General features: G+C 36.4%; 1 protein-coding gene and 1 non-coding gene across 2 annotated transcripts in view; one reads left to right on the forward strand and one right to left on the reverse strand.

Annotated features, from left to right (window-relative positions):
- Positions 1-1,853: 1,853 nt before the first annotated feature.
- Positions 1,854-19,168, forward strand: part of TSHR (thyroid stimulating hormone receptor) — a 161,872-nt gene continuing 144,557 nt past the window's right edge. Inside the window, exons 1-2 of the mRNA XM_044662117.1 lie at positions 1,854-2,066; positions 2,591-2,799. Of these exons, the coding sequence (XP_044518052.1) occupies positions 2,615-2,799 (185 nt within the window). The 5' untranslated portion in view covers positions 1,854-2,066; positions 2,591-2,614. The remainder of the gene's footprint in view (positions 2,067-2,590; positions 2,800-19,168) is intronic.
- Positions 6,174-6,278, reverse strand: LOC123238433. The gene has a single exon (XR_006505604.1). It is a non-coding gene; the product is annotated as a U6 spliceosomal RNA (small nuclear RNA).

The raw sequence follows: 19,168 nt of genomic DNA on the forward strand, positions 1-19,168 counted from the left end.
GGCTCTATTAGCCTTGGACACGTTTATCTGACTGCGTTTGCTCCCTCCCCAGAGAAGTGATGATACAACCACTCCAGGAAGGTACTTGATGGGATATATATATATGACAAGGAAGGAGTGTTTAGGAAATGGGAAGAGGAATAAGAAACCCTAACACTAATCTTTTGACAATACTAATCCCTCAGGACTGTAGGCTGGTTAATGATTTTGGCTTGCTCTTCAGCTCCTCTGGCTTAGCCTGGCCACAGCCAAACCAGAGCGAGCAAGCTGTTGGATGATGTCTCTCAGCTCCTTCTTCTTGCCAGATGTTATGCCCTTCTACAGCCTTTAGGAACCACCCTTTCCTTTCCACCCTCTTCTCCTTCTCCTGCCCACTTCCCGGATCCCTCCCGGGCCTGGGATACCTAGATATTTAAGGATGGTTTGGATGCCTAAATGTCTAGGGACAGAAGAATCAGAGGATTCATGGTCTGGATACAGGTTGATCAATGTCAGTGGGTTCAAACAGGAGTTCTTGCAAGGCTTAGCCAAGCAAAGCCTCAGTTCCCAATAGACCAGGGTCTACAGATCCAAGGTCCAAAGAAGAAGGGAAAGGGAAATAAAACCCCTTGTCAGGGCTGCCAGGGTATTTATACCCCCCGTGGCCAACTGCTTTCTCCCCTATCCTCATGGCCTCTGGGAACATTCTGAAGTCCAACGGTCTTCACCTGTCAATCAAGGTGGGACTCAGTTCCCAGAGCTTCAATATGACATTTACCTCTTAAATATGAAACTCCAGATATAAGAATCAATCAGTATTTAGCCAAAGAAAGTGACTAATCTGGGATGATAGAGTAATAACTAATACGGTAACTTCATTTTTTTAGCAAACTGAATGTAATGTATTTATCTGATTTCTCTGGAATTTCCTACTAGCTGTCATTTCTGCAACAAGCCAGTATTTAGCAATAAAGTGTGATCCTACCCAGGCAGAAGGCCTGGGGAAAGGTGTGACATCTTTGTAGGAAGGCATGCATCTTTTGAACTGAAGGTTGGAAGGCTATGCCCTCTGAGAATTCTATTAGATGGATTTCTGAACAGGTCCTCTAAAGGAACTAAACACATTAGGACTTGACCATCTCACCATGTAGAGCATGTTGTCCTAAGTACTAAAGGGTTGGCCTTGGACCTCTCATGATTATGAGGTCATTGTCAGAAAATTGTATCTCCCACCCCTTAGGTTAGGATATATAAGTGATGTGAGATCTCTTATTCATTTGTCTTAGGTTTAACGAAGCCTAATAGCCCAGTTTTGCTGGAGGACACATTGACTTGGAGTTTAACTGTTTTATTTCAGATAGTCTGAAAAATACTTTTCACACTGTGTGACCCTGAGCAAGTCACTTAATCCCCATTGCCTAACCCTTTCCACTCTTCTTCCTTGGAACCAATACACAATATTGATTCTAAAATGGAAGGTAAGGGTTTAAAAAAAACAAAAACAGCACTTTTCCCACTATTCCTGAATGACTGGATGAACATACGGAGTCTGAGAATATTTGTAATAGGCCACTAGATTTCAATTTTTTTCTTTGGAAAAAAAAATGAATGTATTGAACTATAATCTCAAATTTTGATTCCACTTCCAAGTCCAAGATTCAGAGATCCTGGGGATTCTGATTCCCCTAGCAGGGCTTATGCATTTCCGGTTTCTGCACACAGATGGCACCAGAGTCCCAGTTTCCTAACAGTCTCTGCAGTTTGCGGTGCTCACAGATTACAGAATGGCAGGCTCTTCTTGCTTTGCTTCGCACAGAGAGCTTCTCAGAGCTTCCAAGTCTTGTACTCCAGTTTAGCAAGTTAGGAAGCTGTTAGAATGTGCCCCAAAGAGATCTTGCAGCTCTTCTGAATGCATCCCATGCTTCCCCAAACTGGGAGCCCAGTGCATTGGCAACTCCAAGAAAATGCGTATCTAAGATAGTTAAAAAAAAAAAAAAAGCGTAAACATTCTCATTCCAGAAATCAATTACGCAACCTGGTCAAGGTAGTATTCGGCTCCCCACGGCATTGAGGCATCTCCAAATCAGGTAAGGGGAATTTTTGGGAGCAGAGAGTGTGGACGAATCTTAGAAGGGTGTCTGAGGGAGCCTGGAAAATGAGGAAAGATATTCGTTGGGACCAACGTCTGATGATTTAAAGAAAAGAGACACCTGGGTGAGGGAGATCAGGACGTGAGAAATAAGAAGAGGGAGAGAGAAAAAAAAAAAAAAAAAGAAAAGAAAAGGTTAATAGATAGATCGTGGATGGACTTGAAAAGGAGACGGGAGCAAGTGAGAGATGGAAATGAGCAAGGGGTATCTAAAGCCAGGAGGAGGATATTGGAGCCCGAGTGGAAGATTGGAGGCCAATGAGAAGAGTGAGGACTAGTGGTTCTTGGCGTCTACTAGAGAGGTAGTAAGAAGTACTCCAGCTTGAAAGACAGATGCCGGGGGAGGCGGAATCCTGAGAATAGCAACCTCCTCACTTCTTTGGTGGTGAGAAGGGAAACTCTAACCTGCTGGAAACCTTTCTCCATCCTTCTTCCCTGGTCTTCTTTCTCATTCGGCTACAGAAGAGCAGTGAGATGAAGAAATAGATGGAACAGTGGAAAATGGGGAAGCCCCAGCTATCGCTCCTGGTGCTGCTGATAGTTTTGCGGACAAACGTGGGAGGCAAGCTGTGCCCTTCCCCGCTCTGTGAGTGCTACCAGGAGGGCGACTTCCGAGTTACCTGCAAGGACATCCACTTCATTCCCAGCCTTCCTCAGAATACCCAGACTTTGTGAGTACTTGGGATGTGGGGAAGGTCAGCTCCTGCATTACGACCAACTAAAAAGAATGGGGAATAATGGAAAGATCATCCCCGGATAGAAATAATCAGAAACCAAGTTAGGAGAATCCGTTTTGGAGGGGGGCAAATGAGGAAGGGGGATGGTCAAAACCCAAGCACCCAAGATTAACCAGGTTACTGACTTTCAAAATTGGGCTTGAACACGTGAGAATTTTTTGAGAAACACCCAGCCCTCATAAAATGTCTTAACTCTATTGCGTTGTTAAAAGTAATGCTGGCATCCTGGTTTCCAGGTTTGTAGGCTGGTTATCAGCAATAGAATATAAAGGAAAATGTTGTATGAGTGAAAATGTAAGCGTGCTTTCTAATGAATTAAAATGCGTTTTATCTGCTCTCTGTTCGATTTTTGGTCTTATTAAGTTCCCATATTTTATTGTGCCAAATAATGTTTAATAAATAAATTCCACCAATTTTCTGTAGAGGACTCTTAATGTATCGTTCTTTGTGGATGAACGTGGAAACCTATTGTTTAACCGAAAATCCTTTTGAATGCCAAAAGAGATGTTCACTAAGCATCAGCATTTAAACCTTTTCATAGTTCAGGTTACAGGTTGCTTTTAAAGTTCCAAAGAAATGAAATGGGAGAGGTAGAAAATGCATCTGGTACCCATATGTAAAAAATTACAGAACTAGAAATATGATGATAGACATGTTTAATCTGTTTGGAAAATGTCCAGCCGTTCTTTGACAGAAGTTCAAAACAATGAATAAAAATGTTGAAATGTTACATGGATACTAGCCCTTGAAAACAGGAGGGTCTAGTGGTTAAGAAAACCCTACCAATTTCTAAAATTGGTTTGAACTCAGAATGTTTTGTTTTGGGGGGAAATAGTTTTTAAGTTATATGGTCAAGTAATGAAGCTGATCACAGAGAAATTGACACAAACGTTTCTATTAGAAAGCTTTCTCCACTAAGATGAGTTGTGATTGCTTTTTTATTTAGGTTATCTACTGGTAGAAGTTAATTCCTCTTAGGAAATTTTCTAAAAATTGAGGTGTTTGGCCATTTAACTATAGGAGTGAATTTCTGTGCTTTGAATATGAAGTATTTTGGTAGATTTTCTGTTGTTTTTACATTTTTTTCTATTAGTATTTTAAGGAGGAATTTGCCACAATTAAAACAATAAATTTCATTTTCTGTGTATTAAGAGGTCCAACAGTGCTAGAATTAAAAATGGAAAAAAGACAGCTGCCTAGGGGTTGACAATTAAGAGACTGTAACAAGGTACATATTTTAATAACACTTTGTATACATGTATACAAATACAGTGTTATACAGAGGAAAGAACACTAGCCCTACAGTTAAAGGTACTTATGTTCAAATATTGCCTTAATCTTATATGACCAGGAACAAACCATTTAACATCACTCATCCTCATTTTTCTAACAAAAATTGGGGCTAATAAAAACTGTACTATATGCTTCATATCAACTGTAATTAAGCAAATTCAGAATGAGACAATTCAAGGTATCCCAAAAGTCTTAGCTCTTAAAGCTTGAAACCAAACTAAGATTTTTGGAAGAATTATAAACATAAGGTATTTTGCTAGTCTTAAAATGCTATATGTAGGGTTGTTATTATTTCATGTCAGAAAATTCCATTCTTCATATATTTATCTAGTTATATTTATATAATCAAACCATATGCTATAGTGAATAGTCATCATCATATCTCACATTTAAAGATTTGTAAAGAATTTTATAAAATCCATTTTAAAAAAATTTGAGTCACATAATGACCCTCTGAGGAAGGTAGCCCAGATATTACTTCCTTTACAGAAGAGGAAACTGAGCCTCAAAGATGTTAAGTAGTTTGTTCCTGGCCACACAACTAGCACAAAGCAGAGGTGGGATTTGAATCCACATCTTTCTGACTCTATCCATTCTAACCAAATGTAGACAGAAACACATAAAGGATGTGATTTTTAAATTTACCTTATGTTTCCAAGAAACAGCACTAGTGTTCTTGTTAAACACTTGATATGTGATATAGGAATAATCAGATCAGTGGTTTTTGTGTCTTTGTTATTATTCTTTTCATTTCTTAACATATCAATCCAATAAGATTTTTGATACCTCTGAAGATTTTCTCCAATGTGGCTTCTAATATCATAATAACATTGAGAGGAAGTGAACTTCATTGGCTTGAAGAAATGAAGTATTAATAAGATACAGTAAATCCTTGATTTACTCTCTGAAAATTCAGAATTTTGACTATTTTAGATATGTCCTTAACAGTTCTTTAGCATCACATAAGTGGATATCCCACTTCTAATCTGGATGTTAGGATGGTGTTTTAAAATAGTGGCTGATGATCTACCATCTCAGAAGAAATAGGGGGTTTTTATTTTAGTTTAAATGAATGAACACCCATCAATTCAATTCGACATACAATTTTAAATCTACAATGTGCTAAACAGTATGGATAATAATAGGAAAGGTAGTACATCCCAATTAAAATGCTGATTCTTCTCTATATTATGTCACCTAAAAGGGAAATTCCTTTTTCTGGTGCCTGTTCTCAAGATGCTCATAATTGAATTATAATTATTTCATATTTTGGGGAAACTTTTAGACAAGCATTTCTCTCTTTTTCATAAATCAGTTGAATTTACTCTATTTGAATTTTTCATTAGTATTTTAGTCATTTCTTCCTGCTTAAATTACTTTAGATCAGTGATTCCCAAAGTGGGCGCTACCGCCCCCTGGTGGGTGCTGCAGTGATCCAGGAAAGTGGTAATGGCCACAGGTGCATTTATTTTTTTCTATTAATTGCTATTAAAATTTTTTAAAAATTAATTTCCAGGGGGCTAAGTAATATTTTTTCTGGAAAGGGGGCGGTAGGCCAAAAAAGTTTGGGAACCACTGCTTTAGATCTTACATATCAAAGATAACAGAGGGGCACCTAGGTGCCTATGTCTGGAGAAAGGAAGTTCTCAGTCCAAATGTGACTTCAGATAATTCCTAAATGTATGCCTTGGGACAAGTCACAACCCCAGTTGCCTAACCCTTACTGCTCTTCTGCCTTGGAACTAATAGTATCAATTTTAAGACAGAAAATGAGGGTTTTTTAAAAAGAGAAGAGACTTCTGTGACCCTTAGACCTTTATTTTTCTTCTATTAACTTCAGAGTGAGCCAAGTGAACATGGCTCTAAATTTGTATCTAAGCTAATAGATCCAGAATGAACAGCAAATCTAGAAGGCTGGTTGAAACAAAACTTCCAACATAGAGAGGGTACAAGTTATTCTAGCCGGGGGCAGTAAAGTCTACTCTAGTTTTCTGGAAACCACAAAATACTTCTTTTAAAATATAGAATGCTTCAAAAATTTGTGTCATCTTTGTGCAGCATCCATGATAATGTTCTGTATATCAGTCCAATTTTAGTATATGTATTGCTGAGGCAAGCACAACACAAAATGGTTTTGAAGATTTAGAGGGGTAGGGCAAGGAATTCCAGATCAGGGACAAGATCTTCATTGATCAAATTACTCCCAAATAGGCAAAATCTCTAATACTCTAATATTTCAATGGATCTCTTACTGATACTGGCTTTCCCTTCAACAGTGCACATCTTGTGCGATTCATGTTTACATTTTCCCCAAAATTCTAAAATGCTATAGGTCTTGTTCTAAAATAGGGATTCTTAATCTGAGAATTTTAAAAAATATAAAAATTGTATTTAAATATAACTGGTTTCCCATGTGTTTTATTTTATGCATTTATTTTTTAATGTATTTTTATACATACAAAAATATTTTTTATATATTTATTTTATGCATTGTTCTGAGAAGGAATTACTGGGCTTTACCAGAATTCCATGTCTATTAAATATAAAAAGAAAGGTTGAGAATCCCTTCTTTTAGGTCTTTTAAAGGCTGGAAGTACCAGCAGGGTATAACATTTTGGCTATCCAATCAATTATCTCTCAGTCTTGCTATACAATGAACCCAACTCCTTTTTATACCTTTTCTTGGGTAGCATCTATGCAGATAGGTATGTTTATGCAGGGGGAAGCTAGGTGGTACATTGGATAGAGTACTACACCTGAAGTCAGGAAGACCTAAGTTCAGATCTCACCTCAGATACTAATGGTGGTTCCTTGGGCAAGTCATTTAACCCTGTTGTCTCAGTTTCATCTGTAAAAGGAACTGGAGAAGGAAATGGCTAACTATTAATAGTATCTTTTCCAAGAAACCCCCAAGTGGGGTCATGAAGAGTCAGACACAACTGAACATTTATGCAAGATTAGAATTCAGTTTAACTATGAAGATTGAGCCAGTCCTCTAAATGTCTAAAAAATATTAAGTATTTAGCATCTTATAGAAAAACTAGATTTTGAGGTGTAACAATGCAATGATCCCAAACAACTCTGAGGGACTTGGGGGGAAAAAAAGAATGGGGGGCAGCTGGGTAAGCTCAGTGGATTGAGAGCCAAGCCTAGAGATGGGAGGTCCTAAGTTTAAATCTGGCCTCAGACACTTCCTAGGCGTGTGACCTTGGGCAAATCACTAACCCCTATTGCCTAACCCTTATTACTTTTCTGCCTTGGAATCAATACACAGTATGGATTGATTCTAAGACGGAAGGTAAGGGTTTTTAGTATGTAGGTAGAAATAGATAGATAGATAGGTTTTCCTACACTTTTTTTCATTTTATCTTTTTTTCTTTAAAAAAAATTATTTAAGGAACAGCTTTCTGGAAGGAGAATAATAATACAGGAAGAAACTTGGTAAATGTAAAAAAAAGATATCAATAACATCTATTAAAAATGTAAAAGAAGGAGTTGATTGCATCTATTGGTCAAATCAGTGAAATTGGTTTAAATGATTTAAAAAGTTTCCGAGTTATTATACTGAAATGATCAATTAGTCATGCCAGAATCATGTAGTTTTAACCTGAGTATATGAATACATTATAACTTCGGAATTAATTTTAGAGTTTCTTGTGACTCTTGGCAGATTTGGGGGGAAATGGAGGGAAGACTTAAAAGAAGAATGGTTCAGGGATGACAACTGATATGTAACTGGATCTCAACCATTATCTAGGTAGCTAGCAAAAAAAAATTTATATTTTTTATTAAAACTTTTGTGAAATCTTTGTGAAAAGATGCCTACATGGTAGTGACGGGTTCTTTTAAAAATATTGTGATAATTACCTTACATTTATCTCATGCTCTGATACTTCATACAGATCACTAAAGCGAACTATTCTTTAAGTAAGTCACTCAAAAATTTGATTTTTATATCTGCTTTATTGCCCCATGTCCAATGTTAATTTCTGCATTGCTAACCCATTCCTATTAATTCATGTTTATGCGCCTTTAGAGCAGCTAGGTGGCACAGTGGATAGAGTGCCAGGTCTGAACTCAGGAAGATTCATCTTCCTGTGACCTCAGTGACCTAAGGAACTTAGTAGTTGTGTAATTAATCCTGGATAAGTCACTTACCCCTTTTTGCCTCAATTTCCACATCACAACTCCAAGATCTTTGCCAAGACAACCCCAAATGGGATCATAAACAGTCAACATGAGTAAAATAGTGACTGAACATATGTCTTTGAGATTCAAGTCTAGATACTTGTAAGGCATAGCACAAAGCCTGAAATGTTTAAGAACAGCATACACAGAAAAGAATTTGAAACAAGGTTTTGAAAAAAAAGGGAAAAAAAAAACATCAGATGCTTCTACCTAGGACTTTTTTTTTTCTCCATCTTTCCTTCTACCTTTTTTTTCTATGGGAACTTAAAAGAAGCTTGGGGTAAATAAAACAAGGTGTGAATGTGGAGAAAGGGGAGAGAGGAGGTGAGACTCTGACACCCCTTTGAAGTCTGTTGGAGAAGCATCCTCTAACATGCGGCTGGGTGGGTAGAGTTTGACAACTGGATATTAAGCAGAGTTAACAAAGAGTTTCTTACCTTCTGTCAGATAAAGACTTAAGATATCACCTTGGGTGAGCAGGAAGTTGAAGTTAAGAAATTGAATGAATGACTAAGGATGTCATTTAGATAACTGCCTATTATGTCACAAAGAACTTGACACTTAGGAGTAAGACTTTCTTTGAAGAGAAAAAATCTATCATATCCAATATTCTTATAACTGAAAATGCTCCTCCTGCAGAGACAGAAACAGGCAAGAATTTTTTCCTTTGTACAATGACTCAAGGAACTTGACATTCAAAAAAAGATGTAGTCTCTCAGGCATGAACTAAAGAGATGGTAGAATCCACTCTTCCTCTTAGAAGGAGAAAAATCTGAGAATTTTAACTAAAATCATAAGTGGGAAGCAGAGAGAAAGGAGGAAAGAAATAAACATGCATGCCTACAATGTGCTGGGTAAATACTATGCACATTACAAAGATTATCTCATTTGAATCTCACAAAATGAGGCAGGTACTATTATTATCCCCATTTATTTTTATAACTGAGGAATCTGAGGCAGACAAAGTTTAGTGATTTGCCCAGGGTCACACAGTCTTAGGTCATATTTGAACTCAGGTCTTCCTGACAGGTCAAGCACTCTATCCACTGAGCCACTAAGCGAGCAGCCTTGGCAGCCCCACAATCTCATGCCCAGTGGAGTCAAACATGGCAGCAGCCATCTGTGACCCTTAGATCAACAAAGCACTGTACATCAGTGACCACACAAAACCAGCAGGGGGCAACAACAAAGACTATATACTATGTCCATAATCCAGCACAGATTACATACATACCTGGCAAATACCCTCACAGGAGGATACCTGCAGTTCTGTAGTGTTGAAAGGTATTACCCCTCCAGTAATGTGTTCTGGACACACATGAATTGTATGCATGTGCTTTCCACATGTGTGCCCTACCCACCAATACTCTCTATGTATATGTTCTAGTGTATTCCCTATATATTCTCCTCTTCTTGGGAGGAAAAAAAGAGTGCAATTCTTGGTATATACTGTATACTGAATTCCTCTAGCTTTTACAAAATCCATTAGAAAATGAAATACTATTAAAATATTTAAGAATATTGGTCAAATCATTACCCCCTCAAAAGGGAAATATATAGTTTCATAATATGAATAGATGACTTTTAAATGTAGTATTTGATTTTAAGACTCACCTTGCTCCACGATATTTTGTTGAACAAATAGAATGCAAGTTCCTTGAAGGCAGAGTGTTCTTTGTTTTGTTTTTGTGTTTTTAGCTCTTAGAACAATGCCTCTGCACCTAATAGGTGCTTACTAAATACTTGTTGAATTTAACATTTTGCATAAGCACCTGCAATTGCTTAAGGAAGTTTGAAATTTTATGGTCATTGTAGTAAATGCTTTTTAAAAAATTCAAAGTAGTTTGCTGTAATTTTCAAAAATTCTGTAAATTTTTTCACTTACATAACACTCTTAGAAAGTAAAATACTTTGTAGACAATTTTATTTTGCATTCTATGTCCCTGCAAAGGGAATTTAACTACAAAGTTAGTTGAAATAAATGATGATGGAAGGAATTAGAGGATATGAAAGTCCTAATTCTCTGTCATCACTTTCTTTATTGCTTGACATCTTTTTTTACAAATTGGCAAGCTAAATGCACAAAGCCACTTAGATATGACAGCCAGAAAGTTAATTTGAAAAAAACAAAACAAAAAAATATAGATTTGAAATCTCTTAGAAAATTTGTGTTCCCTACTTAAAATGATCATTTTGTTCAAATAAATATATTGTGTAGGTAACTTCTCAGTCAGAATATGGTTTTGTAACTGGAAATATTTTCATTTATAGTGTCATCTCGATTAGCTAACATCATGGAACAATGTCTTCCAAATAAGTTAATTTTTTATATAATTGAAATTTCAATCCTTTTAAACCCCGAAATTTTAAAGAAGCTATTTCTTTGGAAATTTTTTTAAAAATAAATTAGATTTTTCCATGGCCTTCTTAGTATAGCAAATATAATTTACCCTTAAAGACTCGGGATCAAAATTATGAACATAAATTATTCTGCTGTGCTATAATACAATTATACCATCAGAAACAATTGAAAAATATACTATATAGACCTGTTTGTCTTTTGTCTAAATAGAGGCAACTATTGAGGTGCCATGGATAGAGTATGTGGCCTAGAGTCAGGAAGACCTTATTTCAAATATGGCCTTAGACACCAATTATGTGAGTCTAGTCAAGTCACTTACCCTGTTTAACCGTTTTCTCATCTGTAAAATGGGGGTCATAATAGCATCTTCCTCTTAGAGTTGTTGTGAGAATCAAATGAAATAGTTTTAAAATGCTTGGCACAATGCCTGGCACATGAACCCTACAAAAATATTAGCTGTTATTGCTTCAAATAGCTCTAAGTGTGATGGAATACTATTGTGTTGAAAGGAATGATGAACTGGAGGATCTCTATGTGAACTGAAAAGATCTCCAAGAACTGATGCAGAGCAAAAGGAGCAGAACCAGGAGAATATTGTACACAGAGTCTGATACACTGTGGCACAATCCAATGTAATGGACTTTTCTACTAGCAGCAATGTAATGACTCAGGACAATCCAGAGGATCTTAGGAGAAAGAATGCTATCCACATCCAGAGAAAGAACTGTGGGAGCAGAAATGCATAAGAAAAACACATGATCAATCATGTCATTCGATGAGAATATGACTGGGGTTTTGGTGTTAAAAGATCACTCTATTGCAAATATGAATAACATGGAAATAGGTTTTGAACAATGATACATGTATAACCCAGTGGAAATGCTTGTCAGCTCTGGGAGGAGGGAAGGAAGAGGTATGAGAAAAATCACGAATCATGTAACCATGGAAAATATTCAAAATTTAAAAAAAAAAGAAAAAAAGCTCTAAGTGGTCATACCAATTTACATATTTAATCGTTTGGTTTTTACATCCCCTTGCTATCATCAAACATAAATGCTGTCAATTAATGAGATCTTTTAATTGAATATTTCTCATTAGCTAGGACTAGGAAGTGAACAGAGCAAATAAATGCTGACTAATAAACTGAAAGCCAACGCTATTAATAAAGCTTACTGGCTTTAATGAATGGACTTTTGTGACAATTGTTTTGGTACCTCAAAAACCTTTTCTATTTCTAGCTGGTTTTAGAGAGGTGAACTTGCTTTTAAGTCTTATCTTTGGATAACACTATCTAACACTATCAAAGCAGTAAGTCTGCTTTGTTAATTGAGCACTATCTGGTGGAAACCTGTGCAAATGTATTTGTACAGATAGAATGACATAAATATTTGAAAAGTATCCGCTTTGCAAAAATTCACCTCTTTAAAACTTTGGCTAAAGAGATATGCTCTGTTCATTTTGAGATTTTCAAAAGGAGATATACTATTCATTTTATTGGAATAATAATGGCAAACTTTTAAGATTTGCAAAGTGCTTTTTAAAAGATTTTAATAACAAATTTCCACATAAAGTTTTCTGAAGTTATCTGATCCATATCATCTCCCTCTCTTCTTCCCTCCCCAATCCTAGAGCTGACAAGCAATTCAGTCTGGATTATACATGTATTTATTATTTATTATTATCACCACACAAAACATGTTTCTATATTATTCATTTTTGCAAATGAATAATCTTATAAAACCAAAACCCCAAAACATATACCCAAATAAACAAATGATAAATCACATGTTTCATCTGCATTCCTATTCCAACAGTTCTTTCTCTGGAGTTGGATAGCATTCTTTTTCATAAGTCCCTCAGAATTGTCCTGGATTGCTGTTTTTAGCAAAGTTTTTCACATTTGATTGTTCTACCATATTGCAGTTACTGTGTATAATGATCTCCTGGTTCTGCTTATTTCATTCTGCATCAGTTCATATAGGTCTTTCCGGCTTTTTCTGAAATTATCCTATTTATCATTTCTTACAGCATCTATTCTATCACCATCATATACCCAATTTGTTCAGCTATTCCCCAGTTGAGAGACATCCCTTTAGTTTCCAATTCTTTTGCAAAGTGGTTTATGAAAATTATATCATTTTATCTTCACAACAATCCTGAGAGGTAGGTGCTATTATTATCCTTAGTTTTATAGATGAGAAAACAGAAATCACACACCTAGTAAGTGTGACACTGAATTTGAGCTAAGGTGTTTCTAACTCCAAGTCCAGGATTCTCTACATGGTGCCACCTAACTGAAAATGGCCTTTGTCATCACAATCTGTTATCAAATCAATGCATTGATTATAAAACAATATTCATAGCTCTCTACTTGCCCCAGGTCTGCTCAATATTGAGAGGTTTTCAATGACATCACCTCTCATCACTCTCTCAATTAAATGTCTTACTTGACACTTCATTTTTAAAAATTTAGTCCATTTCCTAGGAGCTTCCTCTTCTCCTTCTTCCTCATTTCAATCACTTAGATTTCTTCTCTGTCTATATCCTCCTTCATCCCTATCTCACAAGAGGAGGTGGCCCTTCTTTTTGCCAAGGCAAATCTTCATCTTTGATTCCATTCTATCAGGTCTTCTCTAGCTTGTATCATCCTCACTCTCAATAATCTTCAGTCATTCCCTATCTACTGGCTGTTTCTCTGACCCCTAAACAAAATCTTACTTTATCTGTCCATCACTACTAGCTATTATTGTTCTATATTTTCTTCCTTCCTGGGTAAATTATTTGAGATAGTCATCTATTATAGGTCCCTCCACTTCTGCTCCTTTCACTGAAGACTTTTTTCTCCTTATCTGATGACTGACTAGGTTTGTAATAGCTTTTGGTTTTTTCAAAGATGTGTAATATTAATGACTCTGGCTGTAAGCAATAAGAAGAGTGATCAAAGTTCTCTTGATAGCACTCCAGCTGAGGACACCAGCTGAGCTAAAAACTGGAAATAGGAAGAAATTCTCTATCCATATATGAAGTATACATGGCAATAACCACCAAGAAATATGGAACCAGAAAAACAGTATTAAGTAATGGTTAGCAGAAACTGTATGTCTAGCAGAGATTATTCTTCCAAAAGAAACTACATTCCCAACAAAGACATGTATGTATCCAGTAGACACTGGATGCCTCATGAGACCAGTGGGGAACAAACCCAGAGGGAACAAAACAAAAAATCCCAAAACACTCTTCCTCTCATCAACCCAGATTATACTTTGCAGTTCCTTTTTCTTCACTCCTAGCTTAAAACAGTAACAGATCTGAGATTCTATGGGATTTGTCTTGATTTTAAGCCTCCAGTGTGTTTATTACATCAATTTGTAAAGGGCGGTAATCCAAACAGTGACCAGGCAAACAGCTGTTCAGTTTGAGGATTATAAGTTTGATTGAGAGAAGGGGCACTTGCCAAATTTTTGTTGTTTTTAAAGATAATTTCCTAGCTTCTTGTAGGGGTTTTTCTCCCCCATGAAGTTGTCATCACTAGAGTGAAGAGACTAGGAATCAAATAGGAATTTTTCCCAAAAAGATCCCACAAAGTTTCTACCAAAAACATATCTGCATTGTGTCAAAATTTGGCTGAAGAATCTGGCAGGATTTCCTCACTTCCCAGATCCCTGTATCAAATGCTGGCTGGCCTTCCCATGAAGCATAATGAGGTTGCCATTTCACAACCATTCCCCAGTGCATGAAATCCAAGATAGCAAAGCCAGCAATTCTGAAATGTACCACATGAAACACAAAATAATTCCCAAAACCCTGGCCCCTACAGGTTTCTATGACAATGGAAGGTGTTTAAGTAGTGTAGAAGAAATGACTTCTATGTAAAAGAAATCAGTCAATTCAGGGGTAAACAATGCAATTGCCAAATATGGTTTAAAGTTTTGTTTTCTTCTTTTAAGTTGCACCTAGATGAGGTAAAGGAGTGGCTTACTCCTTGATCCTGGGAAGGGAGAAAATAGTGGGAAAGGAAAAACAGATGCTTGAGACCACATAAAAGAAACTGTTCCCAGTCTGTACACTGCTTACTTAGAAACTGACTTTTTTTACTACTATGTGAATAGCAATTATTCATGTTGCTTTAGCTCTGCATTGTAAGTCAGTTGACCTTCGTTGTGGTTTAGACTGATTCATCATGTGATCTTGGGCAAGTCACTACATTTTTTTTAATCCACAAAATGGACATAAAATTGTTTTCTCTTATCTTTTTCAGAGAGTTCTAATAAAGACAAAGAACTTTGAGTTCTTTAGAAAAATGAGGCCTCCAAACTCAAAGCTATAAGAAACTGAGTTGTTCAGCAAGAATGGAGAAAAGCTGAGTTCTGGTTAATCTAATATTCTATTATAAATTCATTCAACAAATAATTCAAATTTACAGAGCTCCTTCAGGTTTTTTGAGTTCTTCACACATATTTATAAAGTGTCTACTCTGTACAAAATACTACATAAAGAAGTTACCATAAGTAGAATACCAAGTTTTACTTATATAAAATGCAGTAAAGTTTACCAGGAGCAGCTGGGTAGTAAACCAGTTAGAGCTGGAATGAAAATGTCATTGTTAGGAAAGATAGGTGGGCATTTAAGTGATGCATGGTGTAGCGTTTTGAGCCTCAAGTCAGGAAGACGCATCTTCCTGAATTCAAATCTAGCCTTAGACACTGACTGGGTGTTGATCCCCATTGATAAATGCCTCACCAACAGCTCTTTTATACTTGTTCATCATCATCATCATCATCATCACCAACAAAACTTTTACTAAGTATTTGGACTAATTCAGAAGTTTTTATTTTGGTTTGTGTAAACATATGTACTTATATTTCAGAGTGTTTAATATTTAGTATATTTTATAGTGTTTTATGGTCTTTATCATGAATGGTATATTGTATGTACCATGAATAAGGGTTGATTAATAACAATTTCCACTTAATAGAATACCTGGTAAATGAGGGAACATAGCAAGTCTGTCTGCAGAAAAACCTTATTGGGTTATCAACAGCTCACAGATGCTACTTCCAATGTGTCAAATAATTATCACCCATCAAGGATCATATCAAATGGCAACATGGCAGCTAGTAGGGACTAAGGCAGCCTGTCATTCCGTACACTGGATGTAGCAGTGGCAGCAACTGGGTCAAGCCTTGGTTGTATCATCTGCCAGTTGTCATGCATGGCCTCCTCCTCAGTAGGAGCTTCGTGCTTTGGGAGCCACAGAATTGGTGCTATACTGTGAATCCCTATTTGTCAATATAATTGACAAAGGCTAGGGTGAAAGAGGCCTTCTTCTTAACTACAGAGCACAGGCAAAGGTATAAGCTCACAACTCTTAGCCCTACTCTTTGGTGCTGAACCCGCCAGACCTTTGAGTCCTAGTAAATATCCTACATCCTCAAACCAAGGACCACTGGGCTTTGTCATCTAATCTGTAACCAAACCCTCCTCTAGGTAGTTTCTCCTCCCTTAGAATGTGAATTCATGGAGAGAAGGGTTCTGTTCCTGTTCACAGTGCTTAGTCCACAGAATGCGTACTTAATACTTATTCTTCATTCACAAATAATCTAATTTTAGGGAAGAAGGAATTTGGTGAAATGTAAAAGTGAAGAAAACCACCAAATTCTGTGTTAAAAGGCCTAAAAACACTTTTTCCTCTTGTCATATATATATTAGGTCAATAAGCATATATTAAGTACTTTGTGCCAGGCACTATACTACCACAGAGCAAAAAGAAGCACAATCTTTGCTCTCAAGGAGCTTACTTTCTAATGAGGGAAGCAGCATATTCAAATCAATTCTATAAACATTAATTTCCTACAATGTGCCAATCACTGTGCTAAGTGCTGGGTATACATACTACTAAGAAAAATAAAATACGTACCTTTGAGGAGTTTAAGACCTAATGGGGGAACACAGGTGAAAATCAAGATGAGGACAGGGATTGATACTCAGCTTAGGGATGATGATGGTGGAATCATATCCAAGGAGTATGGCTGCTGGGAAATGGCTGAGCTATGAATCCTCTTTAACTAGAAGCTTAGGGGAGTTGTGCTCTGCTCTCCAGATCTCCAATCAGGATGATAGAAGCTGAGAATAATGATGAGATATGAGTGCCAAAACTAATGCAATCTTTTAGACCTAGATGATGAGTTTCTTGGTAGTGAACTTTCTAGGGGGCATGATGATGATGGAGTCAAGATATGAAGCTGGGCTAGGTGCCTCTTTAAATGGAGGCTTATAGCAACATATAAAAGGAAAATGAAAAAAATAAAATAAAAATAAAAGGAAGATGAAAAGGGGGAGGAGAAAAAAGTGACTGGCATAAGGGAGGTCCTTAGTTGAGAGCACAGCCCAGAGAGGAATAAGGGGGCAAAAATGGTTGTCCTCAGGGAAACCTTTCTTAAAATATAGGTTCTAGAAGGAAAGGGCCACAGGAAGCTTTCAGCATGAGGCATCTTTCAGGGTAAAAAAGGCTGCAGGACTATGTAGCTCATAATCTGATATGCTTGTGAGATATCCACAAACTATAGAATTTTCCATATATTTTAAACCTGTATTTTCGTTTTATCTAAGCTCAGATTTTTTTTAAATTATGTATTGCTGTTTTTGGTCAATAAATCATGATATACTCCCAAGCAGAACCAAATGTGATCATAAACTCAGAGCCATAAGGGTTCATTTCAGGAGGTGAGCTTTTCTTTGAAATCTGTACTGTAGAAATAGTTATGTCTTTTAGCATGTTCAGGGCTCCTAAATTTTCATCCTATGCCCTCATCTAGATGCTGACACTTAACCAAAGTTGTAAACCACTGAACATAGCAAGGATCACTGGAGTGTGAGGAAGAATACTTGCTTTTCAAACAAGGGATTTAACCTACTTACAAAAAGCCTTGAGATTTTGGATACACTTCAAGAGCTCCTGCATATTTTTCTTCAGAGATTTCAGCTTAGCAATCCAATAGCATAAATTTGATTTAAGAGAAAAGGTGAAGAAACTCGTTTCATCAAACAAGGATCAAATTGAAAGCAATTAATGTTGATCTTTTAAAAAGCTTTTGTCTTTTTTATTATTATTATTATTAAACACTACCATTACTTCTAAAATGCATTGGGTCAGTTTCACTTTTTTTTCTAAGTAGATTATATTGACACTTTTTGTTTGTACAACACGGTTATTTCTAGAAATACACTCTGCCACCCCTCTCACCACAGCTCTGAATTAAAATTTCACTTCTAACAAAAGCAATTCATCAAACACACTTGATAAATGATTTCAGTGTGGCAGTGCTTACAACACTCTGCCCTCGTAGTCATTCTTTGCCTGGAAAAGGGATATGTGTTTCATTATTTGTTCTCTAGAGTCATTAGTTATTTTGTTTTGTTTTCAGAAATGCAAGGTTTGGCTTCCTTTTAGTGATTTTTAAATTTACATTGTTGTAATTACTGAGTTCAGTCAATGAACATTTATTAAGCACTTAATATGTGCCAGGCACTGTGGGTAAACATCCTCAAGGAGTCTATATTTTCATGGAGGAAAGAATTCACAAAAATAATACATCCAGTAGATAATGTTGTTCAGGTTCTACTTATTTGATTCTAAATCAGTTCATAAAAATTTTCCCATATTTTTTGAGTTCTTTGTATTCGTAATTTCTATTAAAAAAAGATTTCATTACATTTACATACCATGATTTATTCAGCTATTTTCCATTCAATGGATACTGATTTTGTTTCCAGTTTTTGTTAGCAAGGTCTATTTAAACATTAATGTAGTATATCTTTTGGTGGCCAAAGATATCATTTTCTGGTCCTGATGGGATTCCATAGTGAGCAGAATTTTTAAATAAAGTAAATGAATGAAATTGCATTATTATTCATGTATACAATCCTGATCTGTGCTGCAAGAACTCATTCCTTTAAAACTGGGAAATGGATGCTTAGAATAGCTAGAGCTATACTTTGTGTGGAGACAAATTAATATCAGTCTCATTGTGAAGTAGACCATGTAATTGTTTTATGCAACTTTAACATTTTTAAAATACCTTTTTTTCACATAGCAAAATTATCTGAACCTCATCTTAGGCAATTATTTTTAAAAACAAATGTCTTCATGAATTTATAACCATTTTAGATAGCACCTATCATCAAAAAACATTGGTGCCATATTCAGAGGAAGGACTGCAAGAGAGGAAACATATAAGAAAAACAACTGCTTGAACGCATGGGTTGGGGTGGACACGATTGGGGATGTAGATTCGAAACTACCACACCAATGCAACTATCAACAATTTGGAAATAGGTCTTGATCAATGACACATGTTAAAACCAGGGGAAATGAGCATCGGCCAGGGTGGGGGGAGGGTGAGGGGTGAAGGGGAAAGTGGGAGCATGAATCATGTAACCATGTTAACTTTACTAAAAAAA

Source organism: Gracilinanus agilis, chromosome 2 (genome assembly GCF_016433145.1).
Source record: "Gracilinanus agilis isolate LMUSP501 chromosome 2, AgileGrace, whole genome shotgun sequence".
In the NCBI taxonomy this organism is placed as follows: Eukaryota; Metazoa; Chordata; class Mammalia; order Didelphimorphia; family Didelphidae; genus Gracilinanus; species Gracilinanus agilis.